This window comes from Triturus cristatus, chromosome 1_1 (genome assembly GCF_964204655.1).
Source record: "Triturus cristatus chromosome 1_1, aTriCri1.1, whole genome shotgun sequence".
Lineage (NCBI taxonomy): Eukaryota > Metazoa > Chordata > Amphibia > Caudata > Salamandridae > Triturus > Triturus cristatus.
In genome coordinates this window covers 765,421,098-765,446,942 of record NC_140579.1, presented here as the reverse complement: position 1 = coordinate 765,446,942, position 25,845 = coordinate 765,421,098, and the positions used below count along the sequence as shown (strand labels likewise).

The 25,845-nt window shown below is 46.0% G+C and overlaps 1 protein-coding gene across 1 annotated transcript in view; it reads left to right on the top strand.

Moving 5' to 3' along the window:
- The first annotated feature begins 7,873 nt into the window (after window positions 1-7,873).
- LOC146871052 (GTP-binding protein REM 2-like) overlaps window positions 7,874-25,845 on the top strand; it is a 351,770-nt gene continuing 333,798 nt past the window's right edge. Inside the window, exon 1 of the mRNA XM_085649897.1 lies at window positions 7,874-8,126. Within this exon, the coding sequence (XP_085506023.1) occupies window positions 7,889-8,126 (238 nt within the window). The 5' untranslated portion in view covers window positions 7,874-7,888. The remainder of the gene's footprint in view (window positions 8,127-25,845) is intronic.

Below are 25,845 nucleotides of genomic sequence, written 5' to 3'. Positions count from 1 at the left end.
CACCTTGGATATGATGCTTCAACCTCTCCCAGCCCCTCTCAGATCGCCATCATTATTCTCTCAAATCCACATTTTAAAATGGTATGGTGGCCACACACACTAGCTACGCAGCCCGCCCATATGCATATGGAGCAAGCCACGACACCTGCGCTGCCATCAATACAGTATGCATTACCTCTTGCCTTCAATCACACTCTTAAGCATATAATGCGCACTCAATGCGCACTCCACGTGTTGATTTTATGAGGGTCAACTGTTAGACTGCTGGTTTCAATGATTTAGTGTCCCGAAAGGAGCCTACATAGCCGCCGTCACTGCCGCCATTTTGCGAAATAGTGTAGGAGTGATCCTAAGACCGGTACACTCTCTGCTTGTAATATGATGTGTCCGTTGCCGCTTTAATCATACCGCTTGGTCATGAAGCATTCCACCCTCTTATTACAGCCACCTCGCGTTCCATTCAATACGCGGGAGCCTCGGAGACTCGTACAGCCGCCATTTTGCCACTTTACATACATCGGTGTTTACAGGCAATGTCCAGCATATATTAGGGTGATATAGGATACGTTACATTCACACTCCATACTTCAGTGTCATTCTTCTGGCTTCCCTTCTGTCGAAATCCGTCCCTGTTCTCCGACACCCACCGGGACTCTCAAAAACTTTCGGGGATTCCCGCAGCTGCCATCTTGCATGCTCCACTCACCGGAGTTTCACTGCATATTAGGGAGAAACTATAGCCACACTGACCAGTCCAGATCCTCACTCCTGCCCCCTCCCTCTCTGTTATGGCGGCGGTCTCTCCTGATCTTCGAATCTTCCGGCTCTGTAGCGGTGACAACCTCGACAGCGTCCGCCAGGGATCCGCCGGCTCCAACGGCTGCGCGACCCACTCGTGGCCTCAGGGCTCTTTGCTCATAACTCGCTTCCAGGACCTCCTTGGCGACTCAAATTCATCCCAGAGGTAGACCTCAGTTTCCGATTGCCAAAATCATCGCTCTTGTTGTTCATGCGTTAGGATATAGCTCCAGAACCGCTCCGTGTTTCACTGCCACGGGAGGAGCGACGCGTTATGCCGCCATCTTCTCCGGCGTCCAAACCACGCCCCTCCATGTTATTTTCTTTTTCCTTAAAGCAATATAATTTTACAATTAGTTTGCATCACTCACACACACTTTTTAAAATTAATTTGTGGTCCCAGGGGAACACATGGGGGCAAACCTGAAGTTCATTTTTTTTTCGGGACTATGGGACAGTCCTAAAATGGCGACCACCATGTTTTTTGTTTTTTTTTCTCCCTCCCCAAACTCCACCTTCCCCTCTCCCCCCCCCCCCCCTCCCCCCACCTTCACTTAATCACTTCAAAACCTTCCGGGAAGGAGCTGAGGTGATCAACTTTGTGAAGATTTGCCAAACAGCTCCAAAGCCATTAGAAAAACAAAAACTACTCTTTTTTTATAGAAAATCTGACTCTTGTATAACTACACACTGGCTGGTGCCCCCCACTTTATAATATGTAAATGATTTTGTAATAAGTGCAACTTTTCTGATTTGAGTAATTCCGATTCGCATCCAGAGTTTACCAAGAGAGAATGAATTCATTTAATGCAAAATAAGTGATGATGTTAAGTAGGTTATTACTCAATTTTGGATAGAAGGGCCCAATATTCAGATTCAGTTTTACCATGCTTCTCCATAACATATGGGATAAAGTACCCACTGCCGTACTTGGTTAGTCTATTGCGAGTCACAAAGGAGTTTTGTGATTGTTTACAGAAATGAGGCTGAAGGCAGTGTTTCTTTACAAGGTCATGGAATTCCAAAGTCCCATGGTTACACCAGCATACATCCCACAAGCTGGTCAAATCCTTGGTGTTCTGCTCTTTCATACAAAAAAGAGAGTAAGTATGCAGACATGAAAAAACAAAAGTAGATTGTATTTTTAAAAAAAAACTTTTTTTTTTAATGAGTTTTACATAGCGCGAACTAGACCTAAGGTATCAGTGTGCTTTACATGAGCACCAGTTTAGTTACAGATGGTTTTATTTTAATGGGCACGGGGAGATTAAGTGATTTGCCCAGAATCACAGGATGTGCAGCATCGTTGCAGAGACTAGAACCTGGGTCCCCAGGTCTGAGTTCGACCGCTCTAGCCATAAGGATATATCATCTCCCCGTTGAGTGAAATTAAACCCACTAAAAAGCAATTAGTAATTTGTTGCAAAAATATGTTAGAATCAGCTTAATGCAAATGAAATGGGGGGGAAAAATGGTGTAGCTCAAAATGTGCAGAAGCATGCAGTGTGAGTCCCTCTTGTGGTAAGCTGGCTCAGTATGTAGTGTCCACTTATGGCGAGGCACTTTGCACTGAGTCCAGGAAACCCTTAGTGATAGTGTTTATGTCCCTGAAAACCAAAGCTCTCAAGGGGTAGTTGTGGCGAGCAGTTAAGGCTTTCCCAGGAAGGGTGTAAGGCAGTTGCATGTACCACTATAGTTGGCCAGTAAGCTTTCCACACAAGAAAGAACCACACAGGGTTAGTAGAAAAATACTTTAGCTTTATTACTACAAACTAGACACTAACTTGGTATATCTCCTACCTGTGGATATCAATTACATAGAAAGAATACTTGGATGACAGGTAAGTGGCATAGGAAAAAACATAGGGCCCCACCGGGGTTTCAAAAGCATATACTAAAATAGTAGAATGCTGAATGGTTACCAAAACCGGACTAGTACCCAAGGTTGGAGGACCCCAGGGGACACAAGGAACCACCTATGCTGAGTAGCCAGGGACCCCAAGTTATCTTGACTTGCCAGTGTCCACTACATACCTTATAACTGCTGTCCAGCCAGCATTTACAAAGTCCAGAAAATGGAATCCCAAGTTTGTAGGGACACCTCTGCTCTTGGGATGACTTATAGGTTTAAGTGCAGTGAGCGAGATGTAAGGGAAACCTTGTATCTGAAGTGAAGGGCCCATGCCCCCTGTCACACAGACTGCGATGGCAGCTCTGCAGACAGTTTGTATGGGCTCCTAAGTTTGGCACAATACATGCTAAATCCCCTAGGAGACTCCAGGTGTACCAATGCCCTTGGTACCTCTGTACTATATACTGGGGGCATATCATGATATTCCAGTATGCCAATTGAGGGGTGTACAAAGTACTTACTAGTAAATTTACAGGAGAGTGCACTGTCACTGGGATCCTGGTTAGCAGGGTCCCAGTGAGCTACAGTCAAAACACAGACACCAGGCAAAAAGTGGGGGTTCTATGCCAGAAAGATGCTACAGGTCTTTCCTATAATTCCATAAATCTCTTCTTTCTACTGATCATTTAAAAATGCCGAAGGAAGAGCCAGTTTAAACAGTACCTGTAATTATGTTCTGTGAACTGCCTTTAACCTTCGCTGAGCACTCTGGAAAGAGGCATTATGACGTCAGTACTCCACTGTAATAACTTAATACAGTTTAACAGCTATGTAATTTCTTTACTGCATTTGACGCCTGTTACAATTTAGAGACCTGCTTTTCTACAAGGATTGCAGGCTCCCATATATTATAAAAAGAATAGCCACACCATTAACTTGTTTATTCTGTCAATGAATAGCTTCAGTTGAGCCTGAAGAAGGTTGTAGACTTAGTTGAAACGTTTCCTCTTTTCATTCTATTGCATGCGACAGTGGGGATAGCTTACATATCTTGTGCTATTTCGCATAGGCTATTTGAAAATTGCTGACCGATATATCATTGCTTCTTTTCTTTATTTTTTTTATATTTGAGCTGCACTTTTAACTTTGCTTTTGCTCTGGATTCTCAAAGTGCTTCAATAGAATTGTCATATTTTGTATTTACAAATCATATAAACAGTGAATCCTTGTGCTCATATGCCAGTTGCCTTGTTAGTTAAAGTTGTAATACCAAATATTCTACATTTTGATTAGATTTACTGGATGGTGGGTACATTTTCTGCCTATTTTTTTCCCAGCCACATTGGCATGATATTTGCCTCTATTTTTAAATGTGTGTCATTCACGGAGATCACGTCTTTGTTCTCTTCAGTTTTATCTTTCTTCATTGTTGCCTCTGTTTTTTCTCTTTTGTAACCTATGTTCTTTTCTTTTTGCTTACCGTGTCTCACATTTATTTCTATTCTTTCTTCTTTATTTTCACATTTATGCACCTTTTCATGGATTCCTTTGTTTTATTTTTTTCCTAAGTAAATGTGTATGAGTGTATGGGAGGTGAATCCTCCAGTATATCCTCCCATATAAATATCAGCACAACAAGACTACTTGAAGATAATAAAGTCACCACTGTTGCTTATCAGTTCAGACTTCTTTGGAGGGAAGGTCATCGAAAAGTCTTTGAGAGGTCGTCTCACCCTTAACGTATCAAGGCATGCTTCATCATTTGACAACCTCTCACACTGGGGTAGGAACAATGCCACACCAACGGGCTCAAACGAGGGGAAAATAATTTCCCTGGGAGTTCTTATAAATTTGTTTTCAGGACATAGACTAGGGGTCTGTTTCAGGTGAAAAGAAGTTAAAACATACCTAGAGGTATACACAAAGGTTTCCTTTATTAGTGAGTACCTCTAGTATTGTTAAAAACCTAAAAATTGGTCATACGGTGAAATCCAAGGAGTCCATTGACTCAAAATATAGTAGTGCACCACTTAATCCTAAAAGTGAGTTTTTTTTCTAGTTTCCTTATTGTTGGAAAGTGGATTATTGGTAGGGGCAAATGTAGGTCTGCCACTGGCAATAAGGCCACTAACACAGTATAGGGCTCAGAATAGGTCTTAGAAAATTATTCCTATGCTCAACCCTTGGTAACGTGGCTGCGAGCAGGCAGGCTTAACTTCAAAGACACAACACAAAATAAAAATCCAACACCAATTTATAGAACTAGGTAATATTTTATCTTTTAAATGACACCAAAACGAAAAACATCCACTGTAGGGAACCAGAGATATGAATTTTTAAAGATTAGTCACTTTTTAGTGCTTAGAAACAAACAGTGCCCCTTTTAGTCATTTTGTTTCTCTGACAGGGACACACCTTTAGAAATTGTTCTAGAGAATTTCTCACCACTGGGTTGTGCCGCCTTCTCCAGCAGGCGGGGTCCAGTTAGAACAATGCCACACCAATGGGCTCAAACGAGGGGAAAATAATTTCCCTGGGAGTTCTTATAAATTTGTTTTCTGGACATAGACTAGGGGTCTGTTTCAGGTGAAAAGAAGTTAAAACATACCTAGAGGTATACACAAAGGTTTCCTTTATTAGTGAGTACCTCTAGTATTGTTAAAAACCTAGAAATTGGTCATACGGTGAAATCCAAGGAGTCCATTGACTCAAAATATAGTAGTGCACCACTTAATCCTAAAAGTGAGTTTTTTTTCTAGTTTCCTTATTGTTGGAAAGTGGATTATTGGTAGGGGCAAATGTATGTCTGCCACTGGCAATAAGGCCACTAACACAGTATAGGGCTCAGAATAGGTCTTAGAAAATTATTCCTATGCTCAACCCTTGGTAACGTGGCTGCGAGCAGGCAGGCTTAACTTCAAAGACACAACACAAAATAAAAATCCAACACCAATTTATAGAAATAGGTAATATTTTATCTTTTAAATGACACCAAAACGAAAAACATCCACTGTAGGGAACCAGAGATATGAATTTTTAAAGATTAGTCACTTTTTAGTGCTTAGAAACAAACAGTGCCCCTTTTAGTCATTTTGTTTCTCTGACAGGGACACACCTTTAGAAATTGTTCTGGAGAATTTCTCACCACTGTGTTGTGCCGCCTTCTCCAGCAGGCGGGGTCCAGTTAGAACTCCTTCCTGAAGTTCTGCTTGCGAGTCCCAAAGTATCCAACACACAATCCAAGGTTCTGGTATCTCCAAGAGGGTCCTTATAAGTGTGATACTAATTTCAAGTTCTCTGGATCATGCAGGAGGTCACTTCTGCCCAATGGGAGCAGGGTAACTCCTCAAAGATATGACCACATCCTGTAGAGTGTGGCATTACTTTGTCCCAGAGTGCATCAAATCTTCCAAACCCATAATGGATGATTTTCCGGAAAGGAGGTAAGAGCTGGCTAAACACACCCCTAGGATGGCTAATTTACTTAGACTCTCCCCCTGCATCTGCTCATACCTTTCTTAATCCTACCATCTCTCTGAGGTGGTAAGTTCAGAGCCGTAATTGACACTGGTCTCAGATCTCCTCTTTGAAGACCATGGTTTACGACTCCTCCCCCTGGCCTGGCAGTCCTATGGAACAGCACACTGCCCTCCCAGCAGAGCTGGTCAACCCCAGGGGCTCTTTATCACCTCTACAAGGCAGCCTGGCTAATCCACTTAACTCTGACCCATCAGGGCAGACCACTGGAAGGCTGAATTTGGACTTACAAACAAGAAAGTCTTATTACTTCTTGTATGTACACTTTAGGAGAAATTCAACAATATGATATTGTTGAATTTAATAATACCACTCTGGAAAGTCTTTGAATGGCATTTCTAGCCCTCTCCTATCAAGAGCTATGATAGAGAGGTGTGGTGCAGCAGCCAGGGCAGCTGACTTCGGAGCACAGGGTTCACGGTTCGATACCCGGCTCCGGCGGCAGCGCAGCACCGTGTGACTCTGGGCAATAGCTCACTTAATTTCCACTATGGCCCCCAGCGCCTTGAGACCCGCAAGGGTGAGTAGCTGCGCTATATAAAAACGGACTTACAATATCTTCCTACCATATTAACCTATGTAACCGGGGATTTGCAATGGGAAAAATGACTTGGGCCATTTTTCCAGCACCAGAACTTACAAAAACATATTTTATAAGTACTTGCCTTATATCTACAGGAACCCCACCCTATGTGCAACTAGGGAAGACTTTAGGGGTTCTGAATCTGTAGAAATATTGCAGATTCTCCCTCCCCAGTGCTCCTAGCATGAAAGTCAAATTTGAGCAGCACTTTACCACAATGTGGGGAGTGAAATGTGAAATTTCACTTTACTCAGGCATATAAAAACCTTATACATATCTGACCCCCCACCCCTGGGATACCTAGGGGAGACCCTGGGGGTCCATAAAATGCCTAAACATTGTAGGTTATACATTTTTAGGTGCCCCAAACACCAAAGTTGAGTTTGGGCACAATTTACTTTTTAAAAGCAGTCCTGGCACCCAGTGCTGTTTTTAAACTGACCTCGGGCTTCAGCAGTGCACACATGCAAGTGCAAAAACTGCCATGCCCTAGGGTACTAGGGACTTCTAGGTATTTTCAATCCTCCTACCCTATTATATACTAGGGGCTTATAGGGTAGGTCATGACAATCACAGGGGTACCCCACCATACCATTGTGTACCCTAGTGTATGTAGGTGTTTTAACTGTATTCTAATGTGTTTCTTTCAGCATAGCGCTGGCCCTGGGTCTGGTTAAGCAGAGCCCAGGGTCAGTCAGTCAGTTACCACCAGTGTCCGTCAGCAAAAGGTTGGGGGTACCCAGGGCTCAGGAGGACTTTGCAACACTTCTCAATTCCCAATCATTTGTTTTGGTTCCTCCCTTCTGGGATCTTCATCACTTAATTACATCTTTGTACTTTTTTGTTCAAATTGACACTTGTTGTTGCAGTCACCTTTGTTCTCAAATGTCAGGTCCATCTTTTTGGACCGTAATGAGCTTTATGTTGCATACACTAGTGATACAATAACAGAGTGGAATTCTCTGCGTATGTTTTAGAAAAACAATCCGAAATGCGATTTCTCAACTCTGTAGATAACATTTTATTTCCCTTGTATTTTTTTCCCACCAGTATCATCTTCTCTCGTGCCATGACACTGAACAAGCGGGAATGGCCTGAGGTGCTGCCGCCGCTCCAGCATGCCCCTACCCTACAAGCACCAGCTGCGGCGAGCGCATGCTGTGGACGAGCTCGAATGGCCGCACGTGGGCAGTCCTCTCTTGGGGTTCTCTGACTCCGTGCTTTCGTCGGACAGCTTACCCGGCGGAGCGCTGCTGAAGGTCATGCTCCTGGGGGAGAGCGATGTGGGCAAGACGGCCCTGGCCGGCATCTTTGCTGGGCTGGAGGAGAGCCAGCCCCACATGCTGCAGAGTGCAGGTGAGGAGAGCGGAGTGTTGGTTGTGCCCATTGTCAGCAAGGGTCACCGCTCTTGCATCTACTGTGCGTTTGTCGCCGCTGTGGGAGAAAGGCACCTCTGGCTAGGTTTGCCCGCAGTTGCATGTTCATGCTATACATTTAATTGGGGTGGTGTTCTGGGTTATTGAGAAGATCTTTATTACAAATAATAGAACCCTTTTGTGTAGCACTCTTAAGTAAATCAAAAGGAAAAATAAGTCCCGAGTATGATTACAATGTGTATTCAATTGTCCATAACATTCCCATTGAAAAAATCCCAAGTTGAAATCTTCTTTTCTCATGAACAGAAGGAGTCCAGAAGGTTTGTTCATTCCATTGTTGATTTATTGGTTTCGTGATTCAGCAAACATCAGCCTGCACATGTTTCGTTTCAATCAAAAATACTTTTTCAAGGCTGGAATAAGAATAATATACAAAATTGTCTAGATATATGTACCATAATCAATACATGGTGCCAATTGCGTTACATTTGTTAAATCCGCCTATTTACAGAAAAAACAGCCGAATATCTCATAGCATTAGAATATAAAAGAGAAAACCGAATGTCTTGAAAGATCACATGCCGTGTATTTATTAAGGCCAGATGTGATAAGCCAAACCGAAAAGGTACTTGTGCAAAGAAAGTTTCACCCCATTTCCAAAGGATTATACCTAGAAACAGTGCAACAGTCAAAAATGGTGCACAGAGATAAAAAGAAGCCAATAAAAGAATCATTCTCATATTGGAGGTATTGTGAAAAGAAAGACCCATGATGCAGATCAGTAGTGGTGACACACAATAAGTTTGTTGTAAAAAAAAAAGTGTAACCCCACAGATTCATTTCATTTTCAATGACTTTATTCGGATAAGTTAATACTCATAAAAGTACAACATATTAATAAAAAACAAACACAATAAACAAACATTTACAATAATATCACTATGGCAGTTAATGCGTTTCATAACAAGTTAAAAAGGAACTTCATTGGTAAAAATAGTTAGTTTTAAATAAAACAATGTGCCAGCTAACAATAGTGCAAAGGTAAACCATCAGATGGGGGCTCAGAGGTCGGACATAGTATTACGTGCTCTAATTGCAATTCTTAAAGTGCTAGTGCGAAAGTGTAAGCGTTATCCAGACTGATTGGCCTTCTTTTTTTAAAAATTGGGTTTAATAACCACTTTGTGTATTTAATATAGTACTTACAAAAAAATTAAAAATGTAAAATTGATTGGCCACTCACCCAATCACAGGGGCATGGTACAAGGTCAAGATTGTGGTGCTAGCCAAGAGGGAAGCATAGTGCATATCTGATAATTCCTGCTCTTAGGCGAAATAGTAGATTCCTTTCCCAATGGCTCATGTGTAGGGTGAGATACAAGGGTAAAGAATGAAGGTCCTGTGCGATGGAAATGTATCTGGAAACAGAAGGTTTCTTAGATTCTAGGCCAGTCCTTTCTTCGTTATATACAGAGTACAGTGCATCTCTAAGCACCTTTTTTGGCACAGTGTCGGCTATAGTGGGTTTTAGAAAAATATTTCCTTTGTTGACACTGCACAGGCTTTGATATACTCCACTTAACCAGGGAATTTCCATCCCTTTGTCACACAAGAGACAGTCCTTGATGATCTCTCTTGTGAGGGAAGCAGCCTGGTTCTTCCATATCGATAACCAAAAGAGGGCAGGGCGGGCGCGGATAAAATCCGAAATAAAATTAAGGTTGAGTTCTCTATGACAGATGTATTGTGGTGTGGAGATTGGGGTACCCAATAATTTCCTGTAAAACCTGTTTTCTTCCTGTTGAATGCCAGGACAGTTTGCGGTGCCCCAAATCTCGGCCCCATAGGTCGCAACAGGAACACACTGTAATTTAAAAAAATTTAAAATGGCAGATTAAGCGCCATGTGTCTTAGGGCGGTGAAGGCTAAGGATTGAATTGGCGGCCTTTGAGAACTTGCTCCTGGAGTGAGCAAAATGCTCAGTCCAGGAGCCGTTCGCAGCAAAGACCAAACCAAGATATGGGAAAGTACATGTACTTGTCAGTTTCTGATCACCCACTGCAATAGAACTTAGCTGTCGCTTCCCAGGGCCACAAGACATTAAAAATGATTTGTTAAAATTAACACGTAGGTCCAGGCTATCCATATGCTCAACAAATGACCGTACTAGTCTGCGCAGAGAATTCGGAGTGCGGGCTAAAAGAACCGCATCATCTGCGTATAATAGTACGGGAAGGCTTTTGCCATTAATCAGGGGGACATCATAGGTGGAGGTTTTGAGCGAGTTGTTCAGCCCAATAATATAAATAATAAAAAGGAGGGGGGCCAACACACAACCCTGCCTGACCCCCCCCCCCCCCCTTCCTACCTTGATCGACCCCGAGACCGCGCCATTTGTACCAATCCGCACCTGCGCCTGGAGATCTTTATGGGGGTGGGCTAAAAAATGTACCAGGGGTTCATCCAAGCCATAGGCCAATAGAATTGCCCATAGTTTGCACCTGTTGACAAGGTCGAACGCTGAAGACAGGTCCATAAAGGCCATATAGACCGGGGATTTCCGTGCTATGGTATATTTCCCGGTGACCAAATTAAGATTGAGACATTGCTCAGTGGTGCCCACCTTGCTACGGAAACCCAACTGACAGTGTTCTAAGATATTGTTTTCCTCTGCCCATATTGAGATTTTATTATACAGCACTCTTCCTAATATTTTTAAGGTATTGTCAATTAATGAGATCGGCCTATAGTTGCTGGGTTGAGACCGATCTCCTTTTTTTAAAATTTGGACAATAATAGTCTTAGCCCATGTATACGGTATGTTAGCATATGTTATGCTGTTAAAAACATTTAAGAGTAATGGGGCCCAAAAATCTGGTATCCATTTTATTAAGTCAATTGGTAGCCCATCAGGGCCAGGTGCTTTGTTCCCAATGCTCTGTTGAATAGCCTCTTCTATATCCGAGATAGTCAGCTTAATGGCAGTAAGGGGGCCATAGTCCTGTTGATCAGACTCTGGTTCTGGGACAGCATAAATTTGTGAAAAATGATTTACCCAGGTCTCGCTTGATATGTTGCAACTGATAGGAGTTAGTAACTGGTCCATTGATCGGAGCTCCCTAACTGTGGACCAGAAAATATTGCCCTTTTTTGAGCTTGCAGCCTGGGATAAGGTTTCCCAACGTTCATTCAAAAGGGTTCCCTTCCTTTTCCGGGTTGCCCTCCTAGCCAGTTGCACATCTGCAGCACACCTTGGGTTAGATGACAGTGCCCTACGGAGATTTCTATTGGCCCGTGCACACTCATGATCGAACCATTTAGGATTAATGACTGCCAATGGGGTGGGTTTCAACAAGAGTGTTTTGGTGGCTAGGCACAGTTTTGAAAAATCTTGGACTATCTCAGAATGTGCAGCATGTGATGATAAACAGGAGTTAATAAGGTGCATATTACTACTGACTAGCTTTTTAAAAAGTTCCCCGCTAGCGACACCCTTCCAAACTAATCTCAGATTGTCAGTCGAGGGTATGAGGTTTTTTACTCCGCATTCAACAGAAAACACGGGCCGAGGTGCAAAGCTCAACATTATTCTAATGGGGTTATGATCCCCATAATCCGTTCCAATTACTTAGGCACCCGTTAGTTGGTCTTCAAGGCAGGGGGAAATTAAAATAAAGATAGTTGACGTGCAGCCCCTTCCCCTAAATGTTGGCAATTTTTTGTTAGTTGTGTTCGGGCTGCTCATCAGGTCCATTACATTGGTCAGGTTATTTGATTTTAAAAGCAAAGTCAACTCTGCTCCCCTGCGGGATGAAGGCCCGTAATTACTTGTGCCTTTAGCATGTACTGCACCATCGATTGCGGCGTTAAAATCACCTCCCAAGTGGATCCCAGTAGATCTCCCCATATTTTGTTGACTATCTAAATTAGTAATAAAATCAAAAAGTCCAATGAAGTTCCTATTGGGGATTGAGTGAAAATCATTATTATAAAAATTTACCAGGTATATGCTGATCTTCCTTTTAAAAAGGATGACTTGAAAATTTCTACTGTTGGTTGAAAGGACCTTGAAACTACCACCAGCAGCCACATTAATCCCAATAAATTGGCCCCCAGATGGTCTTCCTAGTTTGGGGGTGGGGGCTACAATACTGAAACAATGAAACCCTTCGATATGGATATCTTCGGTGGCCCATGTCTCCTGAAACATGACTACGTCTTGGTCCTTTACTAGGCGCAGCCAATCTTGTTCTTCGAGCCTGGATTGGAGCCCCGCCACGTTCCAACTAAGAATACTTAAATAGGCTCCCATATTTGCCATAGTTGATGCCAAATCAGCATTAGGGGATGGGGGTATGATATCTAAGTAATCCCCCTCATGGGCCTGCAAATTGGCTGGCAACAATTGTCAGTCCTGGGCGTCCAAGTTGGAAAGTGCATGGAACCTATTTGCTGCCAGGGGTATTACATGAATGTCTCTTGGCGGGCAGGCTGGTGGTTTATAAAAATGGCGTAAGGGAAGTGCGCAGATATCAGTATATGGTAGAAAGGATTGCTCCTGAATTCTGAGTAGGTGACGAACCATATATGGTTTTCGAAAATTAAGACCAATACAATCACCACTGAAATTGTTTTGGTTACAAGAGGCAACATTAAGATTTATAGCGGGAAGTTTAACTATGGGGACGGGAGTAACATCCATAAATTGCATGGCAGGCCCATGTTTATTAACCGCTGATGATATATTATTCCCTCGTCCTTCTTCATCATGTCCTTTATTCTGCCACTCGCCTCTTAGGCTATCCGTGATACAATCTAACTGATTGAATTTCCCCCACAACAGTTCAAAGTTTTTGACAATCATGTCCTTGAGAGAAACCAGCGTAGACTCTATGGCTGCCATGTCGACCCCTATTTGTGTGGCTCCCCCCGCAGCACCTGTATTAACCCCATAACACATAGGTTCAAAGCTGTCGACTGTCTCGGTTGCAACTGAGTTTGTGATGGTAGCCGCCACAAAATGTGTGTTCCCAGTTGTTTGGCAGCCTTTGGCATTTTTAGGGTTAGGCTTTGCAAAAACAGTATGCTTTTTCTTATGGGGCTGGCCTTTTGGTTTGGTAATCCTTTGTGCCTTAGCTGCATTGCCTCTAAAACAGGCGTTACAGGCGTGTTAGGGGAGTCTTCAAATAATAGAGATTTATTAAGGGGGGCGAGGACCGGTCTTGCCATAGATGTATTAGGTGACATATTTGATGTTTGGGGACATGTTGTGTGGACATTAGCAGGGCCGGCCAAAGACAATCGTGATTGTAGCGTGGCAGGGTCCAGAGACAGCCTTCTTTCAGTCAGATGGATTTCGTGGGACAAAAGTGACTCAGCCCTTACGATAAAAGCATCCAGGGTCCCAGCTACGCCTTTCAATTTGCTCATTGTACAGCACAAAGTGTAGGTGCCCAATTGCGCAGTTGTATGGCCACCAAGGGACAAAAGATGCAGTCAACAGCAAGCGTCCTCACATTACCTTAGCACCAGATAGCCATGGATACAAGGACGATGCACAGGTAGTGGCCCCCGGGATCAAATAACAGGGTCCAGCCCGGCCGCCTTCGGCCTCGGATGGCCACAGACGGTCCCGCCCTTGTCCCGGGCTTCTCCCGGCGTGTCGCGCGTGTCCTCGCGGGCGAGAGACTGGGCTGACCTTTAAGCGCCTCCTGGCGCGTGGTGTGCTGACGACCTGGCCCAGGGGATCCTGGGTATCGTGGTCCTCCTGCGGAGCCAAGCCCGGCCGGTCCTCCTGTGCAAACAGGGGGGGCGGAGCCAAGCCCGGACGCGGGAACAACAGGAAAACCAGGAGCAAGCTGGTGAACGGCAACCTCACAGGCGTCCACGGGAAACGAAGGCATCCCTGGCCTTTCTGTACTGCTAACCCAATGCATCAAATTTCAAAATGGCGAGCGTTTACAAATATATAAAAACTCCAACTCTGTAGCAAAACATGAGTAAAATGTTAAAGTTCCTATCAAATATATATTAAGGCAAAACACAAGCTCCCTAGTTAAACACCATGTATTAAATTAAAAAGTCAAAAATAACCGTAAAATCCCAAACCGCCACAGCTATTTTTTTAGTAAAATATAGCAAAAAACTCAATTTCTTAGTACCGTTTGCTTATTCGTAGAAATACCTCAGTATTGTTGAATGCATGTCATGCTCCTCGTTTTGTTCTCAAACCACACTACACTCTTCATATACTCAACTAAAGATACTATATTGCTGATAACCCATGTTAGCACAAAGCTCCCAAAACCGTAGTGTTCACAAAGTATACATCAGAAAAAACGTTTCTAATTACCGTTAATCCTAAAAATGTGTTAAGTCTGTTATTAAATCCTTCAACGCATGGCATAAAGTCCATACACGCACGAGAAACATAGTTGTAGGCACAGTGCGGAGTAAGAGTCCTTGATAAGCCTACTCTATGCCGAGGAAATAATAAACACGACATCCAATATACATTCAAATACAGCTCAGCTATAGCCAATAAAACAATAGTGAGCATAATTTAAACAAAAAAAAGGGGGAGTATTGCGAAGACTCACCAGATCGGAGCTTGTACAATCATACCACCATGACTGGAATCAAAAGGCCAACCCTGTGTAAGCGCGTCTATTACCGGCTCCATCTTTGAAGCCCTATACAAGTCATTCGGGATAGTCCCTGTACTCATAACCCAAAATCTTTATATTGAATTACGTTTGTCCGCGCTTTTCCAGGTGTGTCTGGGGGCACCATGCCCATTTATAGAGAGCACTCACCCTCTCCGGGCCCCTGATATAAATTGTCCGGGGCTTCGCCTAGTGACCGAGGCGTGTTTGTGAGAGCGCTAAATTCCTTCAATATTGGTCCATTTAATTTTTTTGCTTAACTTGTAATTACTTATTCTATTGATTTTAATTTTGCATACTGTCGTTACTAAGTATGTGCTTTATTTGTGTTCTACATGTTTATCGTTTTACTGATACTAATAAAATAGCAGATCTTTATTTAAAACAAATATTATAAAGCACTTCAGTCAAAAAAGGGTTTTAGACGAAAAGACGCAAAAAAGTGTACAGCAATTATATACTAAGGCAGCAATTATGTTTAATGTAATATCTTTTTTTTTTTTTTTCTTTTTCAAATATTTGTTTATTGAAGAACAAACTGAGCATGTTGGACAGGTAATTAAATGACACAACAGCCAGTGGCGGCCCCCCATTGGGGCATCGCCCCACTGCTTTCTCGCAGTGCGAGAAGGCAGAAACATAAATGGTAATGACTACCATTTTATGTTTCTGCTTCTCGCACTGCGAGAAAGCAGAAGTGCCTGGTTGGGGGTGGGCGGTCCTGCTTGAGGGCAGGGGGGGGGAGTGACTGCCTGTTTGGTCGGCCCTGGGTTCGACCTAACAGTCAATACCCACAACAGTGGGCAGGCCACTCCCCCCTGCCCTCGAGCAGGACAGCCCACTCTCCCTTTTTAGGTCTTGCTCCTAGCGTTGCAATGTGTTGCACTGCTCGCGCAGCGCGAGACTTCTTGTAGGGACTTTCGTTACAGGGCTATTGGGCTTTGCGTGCATCTTTCTGAGAAAGACAGCACGCAATTGGGCAAAGGCGGGTGCATATCCCGCCTTTGCTCCACCCATGGCCGATTGGTGTCGGTTACCCGCACAGGCCACATCTGTTTTTAATTATCGTGCCCAGACACGGGTGCGATAATTGAAAACAGATCGCTCACTGTGGCGCGTGCGCGCACCACTCGCGGGCTTGCCCTTTTTATTGCAAGCTACTGAAACTTCTGTGGTGATGAGCGAAAGCTGGGGCTGCGTAGCAGACTTTAAAGTATTTTTTTTTCTTTAGTGCTAAAAACTTTCCAAGGTATCCAAGCTCTACGCACCTTACAGGAACAGTGGTGCAGGACCAACATCCCAGAATAAGTATTTAGCAGTATATGGTTCATATACATCGTTAATTAAACGCATTACAATGTACGACAGAATTTAATGTTTAAAATCACTGAAAGAAACCTTGGTTATGTTTACTGGTCCTAACACTACAAAGCTAGGATAAACTGTTCATTCCAGTAACAGATCTTAGATTAATTTCATTTATTCATTTCATGAGCTCATTTTGTGAAGGGCAAACGTCCGCTCAGAGAATCTTGCTATTCTTGTGTAGAATTGATAATCGTACTCATTAAAATAGCTCCCAAAACGTCATTACGTGGCACTACCTAACACCAACAGCATGTATTGTAGAACAAACCAAAAGACAACATTCAACTGTAACACCCAGACAAGGACACGAACGGCGGGAACCTCTCTTTTTGTCATCAAAAGCGGTAAAGTCTGCAATTTTGAGCACTTCCTTCGCAGGAAAAACAAAACTCACTGGTGGTTAGATGTAAAAACCTTAATTGTAGGTAGCGGAGTCTCGTCATAACCGATCCTGGGCTCATGAGATAGCTTTGCGCAGTCTGTTTGACAAATGAAAGTAGAACTTATTTGGAGATATTACTTCTCACAAATTGGGCCAGATTTTCTATAAACCTACGTTTTTATAGTATATTTAAATCTATGTAGATAATGAGACTCGCACCATTTTCCCACCTGCTTTAGCTTTGTGCATATATCTGCTAGGTAAGTAGTAAAAGGGTTCCTCGCATTGAATTCACTTAGAGATATTTCTAACTAGCTCAACGGTTTCAGAGGGTAGCATGTGTTATCCTGTACATGCATTGCAGACAAACCCCTGGCAAAGTTAAAGACAAAAAAGTGAGTCCAAATTTGAATCTTATTTGGGCATGTCGCAAGGCCTTACTTAAATGAACATGCATTGACAAAGCCATAAGATTATTACGAAACTATTGACTTTGCCATTTAAAAAAAAATCCTATTTACCTGTCCCAAATGAATGTGCATCCATGATAGCCATCTAGGAATGGGATTTCTTATAGCGTTACAAAACGCATTAAAAGATGGCTGTCAAGAACACACCCAATGTGGCCATCTCTGTATGCCTTTTTTAGGTCTCGCCTACGCAGCGTGCATGCGCTGCATAGGAGGAACTTTAACCGTCGCTCTGGTCATTTTCAAGCACACACATGTGCTTGTGGCAGCATCCAACTTGCGGGAGCCGGCAGGGGCGCACCACAAGCACGAGTGCAGTGCTTGAAAATGAGAGCGAGGCGCTCGTGCTTGTTTTCCCTTCTTACACCATTTGCACTGCTGCCCGCCCACAAGCACGAGTGTGCTTCAAAACAGCTGCTGCTTGTTACTGCTTATCAGAGTGTTTGGAGGACGCCTGGTCTGTTGTGTGCCCCCTCCCCCAACTTGTTAAATCTTATGTCAAGTTTGTAAAACCCTCCGACAATCGCACAACTCCGGGGAAGACTTTGATACAGTCCACCGGCCGCTTAGATATTGCTTATATATAATTTTTTATAGATAGACAGTAAATGAATTGTATCCATTGAAAAGAAAAGTCAACACATTCTAAATAATACACATAGTTTTATAATCTGTTAAAAAATGTGTTTTTCAACTTTGAACTAAACAGCTTGAGGGGTAACTCTAAACCTATGGGCAGACAAATTTATGAATGAATTAATGAAAGCATACGTGAAAATTCTCGGGAATAGACAAATGACACACAAACGCCTCAGTCGCTTTTGTGTTCTTCAGACAGGACTTGTGTTTATATTTACATAAAAATCTCTGCAAACGGAAGGGCTGTAGCCTACCACGTACAATATTCACAGATTGGATGATCATGAACAGATACGTGAGTCACCAGCTGGTGACGCCAGGCTGTGTTTGGACCCACTCGCCCCTTGCACACGTGGGCTGTGTGTCCTTGCACCCCAAGCAGGGACACCTGACCCTGGCCTGTCATCTCTGCACGGCTGTCCTCGCTTAATGGGGCACGGATCCTAGCGCTGAGTCCCGTGACACACGTAGAGCGCCTCACTTGTGAAGTTTCTTATTTTAGAGAGGCGTGTAACCGGAAACCCTAGGGTTGTTACTGACTGTCGCTCCTCGAGGCAGACACTTCCATCAGGTATAGCTGATTGCGGTTAGGGAGGATTCATGCACTACAGCAGCAAGAGAAATGGCATGACACGGTTTGTTGTGTTGTTGGCACTTGTGTAGCGCCCATTCAGCAGCATTCATGGCCTCATGGTACTATATTTCTTTCTGTATTCTCAGTGCATCCTTCTATGTATGTCGTTACTGCTGCTCTAAAAAGTTAGATTTCTATCAATCTGTCTGAGGGATATATTTGCACTATGGTGCCATTGTACAATTCACACACATGAAGTGTGTATATTGTGTTGTTGTTCATCCCACATGCATATATGACTTCTTTGCATTATACTGTTTACATACAATATGATGGTTTTAATTAACTGAAATAAATAATTTTGACTTTTTTCACTGTTTACATAGACTAAAAACTGAAGTTCTCTGAAACACGGACGAAAACTTTTTAGCCGTTTTCTACCTTCCACAAATGTCAGAAAGCGGCCTCTGCAAACATATGTTTCTGTATCCAACAGCTTATAGCGGCGCTAGTGCTGATTCTGTGTCATGTGTACAGGGCAGGAGCTATATAGAACTCCTAAGTGCGTGAATAGGTGGTGAATGCATATTGTCTCTATAACCAAACTCTTTGGGTTCAAGATATCACTGCGCGCACTTTCCACCAGTTCTTGTAACACGTGACTCCTGGGCTCGCCAGGTTTCTTAAAGTTAGACCAGTGCAGTGGGAAGACTATGCAGTTAGAGGCTGTGATTTCACGAGTGTGTGTGGTGAGGGGGGGTGTTGAGGACACAGAGGTTTTGTGAGTTTAATCAGCACAGTTCTACTTGCACGGTGTGACATTTGGGAGCACGCAGTAAAATAATACGCGCAATTTGAGTCGCGTTTTGGCGTATTCCTGGTCGGCGCCCTGTCCTTTTGTTAGAACAGAGTTTACGGACTCTACGGAAAAAAGTTACTTTTTGGATTGTGCGGAAAGCTCCAGCTCATGAAACTGCTAGTAGATAGAAATCTTTGTTTCCTTTTACGGCTGTGTGGTTTTTGTTGTTATTTTTACATCACTGACAAGAGTGAAGGTTCATACATGAGGCGCATTGACGTCCTTCAAACCACTACCCTACCCAGAACCCCAAATTATTGCTTCGACCTTCTACACTGGTCAAAAGGGGGGTGCGATTTACAAATATGTTGGATTCTCATTTCTTTAGGGAATTGTGGCCTTAAGAATCGGTAGGTGTGCGTTATCCATAACTCAAAACTGTAATCCTGCGCAAATCCCATATGGTCTGGTACGGCCTACCGCCCCCTCCTCCCCTGACTGTGACAAAAACCAAGATAGCGTTCTTGTTTTTGGAATAGGGGGTCGTTGACCCCCGATCGGATTAATTAACATACAAAACAAGTTATATTCATAAATACCATAACGCAGAAATGACAAGACAGGATTCGGTACATTTGCTTCAATCCTAGCTTTAACAAAACTCTAATACATAAATGTTCCTATCCTAGTCTAAAACATTGCTGATCACATTTCTGCGTACTCCTCTGGGCCTATGCAAGGTCAAAACGCTGGCCCCTCCCCCTTACACCGAATTGTCCCGCGCACCCCAACCGGGATGCGCATGCGCCGGAGGCCCAGCTGACGCGGAAGTACTTACCCCCAGGCAACCCCCAAACGTTCAGGACTTACTCCATAAAGGGGCCATGCAGACAGCGCAGCTTACTTACGCCCGCGTGTGGGGTGGCCAACCAGCCAATGGAAAGCGTAACCCCCCCCTTTGTCCCCGCACCGTTCCAACCAACCGGTTGTAACTGCCCCTGGAGTCTGGTGAGAGCCAAATGTCCCTCCCCTCTGGGCGGCCCACGTAATAAGACGCCCCAAAAGATGAGTCAATTTAGTCTGTCCAACCTATGACCTTACCGCACAGGCCTGCATAGTAGACCGACTATCAGGCCCCCCCCAAACCCAAGATCATACTTACCAATGAAAACCCTCCAACCAAGCTAAAATGTTGCCCATAAATAACTCTTTACCCAAGCGTGACAGGTGCACTCCGTCTTGCACATAGCACATGTCCCCCCCTAATGCATCCATGAGCATTTACTTGTAATCTAGGGGTCCTAAACAGCCTGTCTATTTTGTTATTGATCCTCTGGGCAGAGTGATTGAGAGCCTTCACTGATACCCCCCCCACGCCACTGAAGTCTTGGTATCATTTGTGACCACACAATAACCGTCTCAGGGCAGTGCTTGGCCAGCCATGGGAACTCTGACAGCACCGTTTCTAGCAGGACCCTCCTATTGAGATGTACCAAGTCGTTGCCCCCCAGATGCAAAATTATAGCGTCGGGAGGGGTATCCAAAGAGGTGAGCATGTGACCTACCCGTTCTCTGAACCTGTCAAAACGCAAGCCCCCATGGCCGAAAAAGGAAACCCTGAAACCTAACCGCTTCGCCAAAAACACATGCATGACGTTCCTGCTGTGCCTTCGGGGAAATCCTCGTCGACTTGACTGTGCCACGTTCTTGGTGGGATGTCGCCTTCTCTCTTCCTGCGTGACAGGCCGAGGGAACTGGTAGTAGAACAAGAAAAGAGTGCCATCAGTACCGTTAACATATGGAGTCCCAACATATCAACACGCACATAGCGCCGGAAGCAATTGGAGGCCCACCGCCCAATCCTACGCACAGCCTCCTCCCCAAGACCCTGCGCAACCGCCTCGGTGGCGGCACCAATCCTGAAGGAATGTGTCCCAAAACTACCGGGGTCCAGACCCGCCCTGCCTATTGCCCTATCTAAAACCCGTCTAAATTGGAACTTTGTCAGTGGATTCCCCCCCCATGTGTATTAACAATGTCCCCCCCCTACCACTCGGTCTGTATTGCAGGAAAGCCTCCACATGAAAAAGCGGGCAGCAGGGATTGCCCGGTGCCCGTCTGAGAAACACTACCTGACCTCTTCCCTGCTGATCGGTCTTTGAACGCCGGATTGTAACCTGCAATGCCCCGTTATGGAAATGAATGTCACCCAGCTGTAAGCCACCCCCCAGGTCCCTTTTGTTCTTAGCCACTAATTCCCCTATGCGAAAGGCCCCATAGAAAGCCAAAGTAAAGGCTGCCCTGAATAACAAGCATTCAAAGACGTCATCGCAGATCTGATCTAACGCTGCCATAACTGCTGTCAAGGTATTCAAACCTATAGGGCGTCTAGTATCCGGTGTAGACCCCTGTAACCGCTGCCAACCCTTCAATTCCTTGCGCACTATGAATGACTGCGTAGGGTCCCGCCCGCCGCCCATCTGTGCAAAGAATGAAATTGCTGCTATGTGTCTCCTAGCCACCCCTACCGACTTCCCTTCGTCCCGTAGGGCTTGCAAGAAGCAGCACACCCCGGCAGAATCAGCCCAATGTGTCCCACCCTGATCTTTTAAGAAATTACAATATGCCCCAAACGCCCCTTCGTATGCCTTTCTTGTTCCTGGTGCTAGGCTCGCTGCCACCAAGTCTGGTAAGTGTGGGCACCAATCTGCCAGAGCTGTTCAGGAAAAGGCGTTGGGCATGGTGCTGCTCCCGGGAGATGAGCTCTGAACCTGCATCTTGAAACGAGATAGAGCGTCAGCAGCATGGTTCAACACCCCCGGGACATGTTTCGCCCTAAACTGCAGATTCAACTGGAGGCATCTCAATACTATTTCCTTAATCAAATGCAAGATCATTTTACATTTTGCTGCCTGGTTGTTTATACACTCCACCACTGTCATGTTATCAGACCAGATCACCACTGCTTTGTTGCGTAGCTGCTCCGGCCAGACCCACAACGCCACCCAAATGGGGAATAGTTCCAGAAAACTAATGTTAGCTGTGAGTCCATTGTCCACCCACCATGCTGGCCAACGCTGCGCCACCCACTGAATGCCCAGAATGGCGCCAAACCCCTCACTGCCCGCGGAGTCTGTCATTAAGCCCAACTCCGCGCAAGAAGTGACTGGGCCCGGCCACAGGACCGAGCCATTGAAGTCCCGCAGGAATGCTAGCCAAATCCGCATATCCTGCTTGACCTCGCTGCTCAATCTGGTGTGGTGGTGTTTCTGCTTGAGGCCTGACATTGCCTGTGCAATGGACCTTGAAAAGGGGCGTGCCATTGGTACAATGCGCAATGCAAAATTTAACTGCCCCACCAGCTGTTGTAGCTGATGCAACGTCACTCTTTTAGCTTCCAGACATTGCCTCAGCGTCTCCCCGAACTTAGTCACCTTGTCGGCGGGAAGCCGTGAGCACCCCGCGACTGAGTCCAGCTCGATCCCTAAGATTACTATAACCCCGGAAGGGCCCACGGTCTTTCCCTGTGCCAGGGGTACCCCAAAGCTCGCCATCAATGCACAGAACTGCTCCAGCGCCTGCCCACACCCCGCGCCCCCCGGTGGCCCCAAGAAGAGAAAGTCATCTAGGTAGTGCAGCACATGCCTATGCCCTGTCACTTGTCTGAAAACCCACTCCAAAAACGTACTAAACATTTCAAAGTAGGCGCACGACACCGAACACCCCATTGGCATGCACATGTCCATGAAAAACTTGCCCTCAAATTGGAATCCCAGGAGGTGAAAATCGCTCGGGTGGACGGGTAGTAGCCTCAAAGCAGACTCTATGTCTGATTTTGCCATCATCGCCCCCGGACCCAAACCCTTCAACATTTCAATAGCCTGATCAATAGATGCATAACGCACAGAGCAGCAAACATCATCAATGGAGTCATTCACAGACTGCCCTCTTGGCGCCGACAAGTTGTGAATCAGCCTAAACTCCCCAGGTTCCTTTTTTGGGACTACCCCCAGGGGGGAACAAACAAAGTTATGGGCAGGTATTTTGTCAAAGGGACCTGCCACTCTACCCAACCTACATTCTTTGCCGATCTTGGCTGCTGCCACCCCAGCATTCTGGGTGACCGATACTTGATTCTTGCAGAACGAGGGACCCACAAAATTCTCCACGGGAATTCTAAAACCGTCTCTGAAACCCCCAATTAAAGTTTTTGCTGAAGTCGCGCACTTATATCTATTCAACCAGGGCATCATGGCGTGGAGGAGGATGGGTGTCCTAGCTCTGGTGGAAACCCCTTCCATCTGGTTTCTTCCCCCCCCCTATCCTTCTGTTTTTTAAGGCACTTTGCCTCACCATGCCCTGAGTTGCCACAGAAACTGCACGCATGTCTAAATCTGCATGTCCCTGGTGCCCTAACGCAGGAGCGCCTGTTGTAATCCCAGCAACATCCTTTCTTTCCGCCCCCCCCCAGCCCTGCCCAGCTGGGAGGAACGCACGAAAGAGCTGGAGTTTAGGCGGGTCACTGGCAGCCTCAGTTGAAAGGCCGCCCACATGATCCAACCATGAGATTCCCTCCACCTGATTCCACTTTAACGTAGGATCAGATGTCCTGATGCGCCTAAACTTCTTGTCATACTCCAACCACCCCGAGCCCCCTTTTGTCGCCTGCGCCGTGCTGATCCTAGACATATAGCAAGCCATCGCCGGTGCCTCCTCAGGGAAACGCTCTGTCACCACCGCCATGTAAATGTTGTAGGCCAGCATCCAATGCCTAATGTTCTCCTCAACCCTGTATTTCAACATTTCATTCGCCCACTCACGCGCAGGCATATAATCCTTCTTCCTCTTCATTTCTTCCCTCTCAACCTCATCTATCAAAAGTGAAAAAATATCGATATGTGTCCCTTTCCAAATTCTCTCCTGTGACAGGTGGCGTGAGAGAGATTCGTAGGACGTGCGTGCCTCACCCATGCCCAACATTGGCAACGTCTGTGGCTTACCCTGTGAAGGTCCCGGGGTTTCCTTGGGGGCCACGACCGCCGGCACGTCCTTAGGCTTGGCTAGATCGATAAGCTGCTTCGCCCTTTCCAATGCGTCCACCCCGACAACACCCGCCGCACTCACGTTCAAACCCATGCCCCCCAGCCAGGGAAGCACAGCTGCTAGACTGGAAACAAAATCGGGAGGAAGTGTTGGCACCCCCCCGGATGCGGGGGGAAGAGGTACCGAAAGTGCAGGCACCGCTGGCACTAGCAGTGCTGGTGCGGGGGTAGGATTTGCAGGTGCGGGGGAACAGGTAAAGAAGGATCAGGCACCGCTGGCACTGGAACTGCTGGTACTGGCACCGCTGGCGCGGGGGTAGGGATAGGGTGCGCAGTTGCTGGTGGCGGGATAACGGGCGTCGCGGGGAGCAAAGGAACAGACCCCCCCCCCCACTGGATTGACCGGGGAAGGCTCGCCCCCCGGTGCATTAGGGAATGCGGGAAGTACAGGCAAAATTGGGGCCCCACCATTCCCTGGGACAACCTGCGGGCCTTTCTTTGCCCTACCCTTCCTTGGCAAGGGGGGAAAAGCCTCCCTTGGTGGTAAAGCGTCCCTGCGCGACCTCTCAGATGGCCCTTCCTGCGCATCCAGCCTCTCTGCCAGCTGCGCCATGGTACTATCCATTTCCCCAATCTTTCTCATGAGCGCGTCTAAGACAGTCGCTATGCCCGGGCGCCGCTCGCCACGCTTAGCCTTAGGGGGCATGACTACCTTGCTACCTGTACCACTTTTACCAATGTGTTGATGGAGGAAACACGCCGGCCACTTCACCCCCGCTACCGGAGCCTCACTACTGGCTAGCCCAGCAAGGCAGGTGGGCAATAGGCTCCAACCCGCTTGGCTCCCAGCAGTGCCGGGATGCAGACCCTTCTCTGTGTCCTCAGGCACCCTCTGCGCAGGTCCCCGCGTCCTTGTGCACCGCTGCTGGTCACTGCCGCGTCACACCGATGAGAAGGCACCTGTAAGCACTTAGAGCTGCTTTTACACGATCCGCGTAGTGTCTTTAACCAAACTTCGATACAGACCATGCCTTCCTGTTATGCAATACAAGAATATAGTGATTAGTAAATGTTTCTGCTGTGCAACATATTAGGCGACCTGATGACACACTTCGTGTCCTAGCAGCTGTGAAAACAAGATGCGAATTGTAGACAATCAACCCGATGGACGGGCAACAATGCTTGTAAAATATTGTTTCCCCACGCGAGGCCCCCTGATGACCGTGTTATCTCCCTGCAGCCTCTAAACAATCCCCACGTTATACGCGATCTGCTCCACGGGCTGGCACCAACGCTTCCAAAATTCCCCCCCCCCCGCAGACGCGCTGTCCCCTGATGACCATTTCGCCCTACTTCACACGAAAACCCCCGCGTTATAACGCCCTGCCCGAAGGCTGCACAAACGCTTCGCAATCTCCCCTCCACCCACGGTGTTCCTAGCCTGGGCCGAGAAGCTGAGAGCGGCTCCGGGCAGCCTCCGGGGGCCGACAACGCTACCCGCACCTGAAATCCTGAAAACGGCCACACGCGTCGACCCTCGAAGGCCGCACGAACACCGCCCAAGCTCCCGACACCTTACCTCCGTCAACGGAGATCGCGAAACGCGCAGCACTGCCCGTGTCCCCCACGACGAGCCTGCTCGGTTGAAAAGCAGCAAGATCCGCACTCCACAACTCGTGCCTCGATGCCCGCAGCTCGTAACCAAGGGAAACCTCCAGCTGAAGTCGGCACGTCGACGTCGCGATTCCGGAGCAGGAACG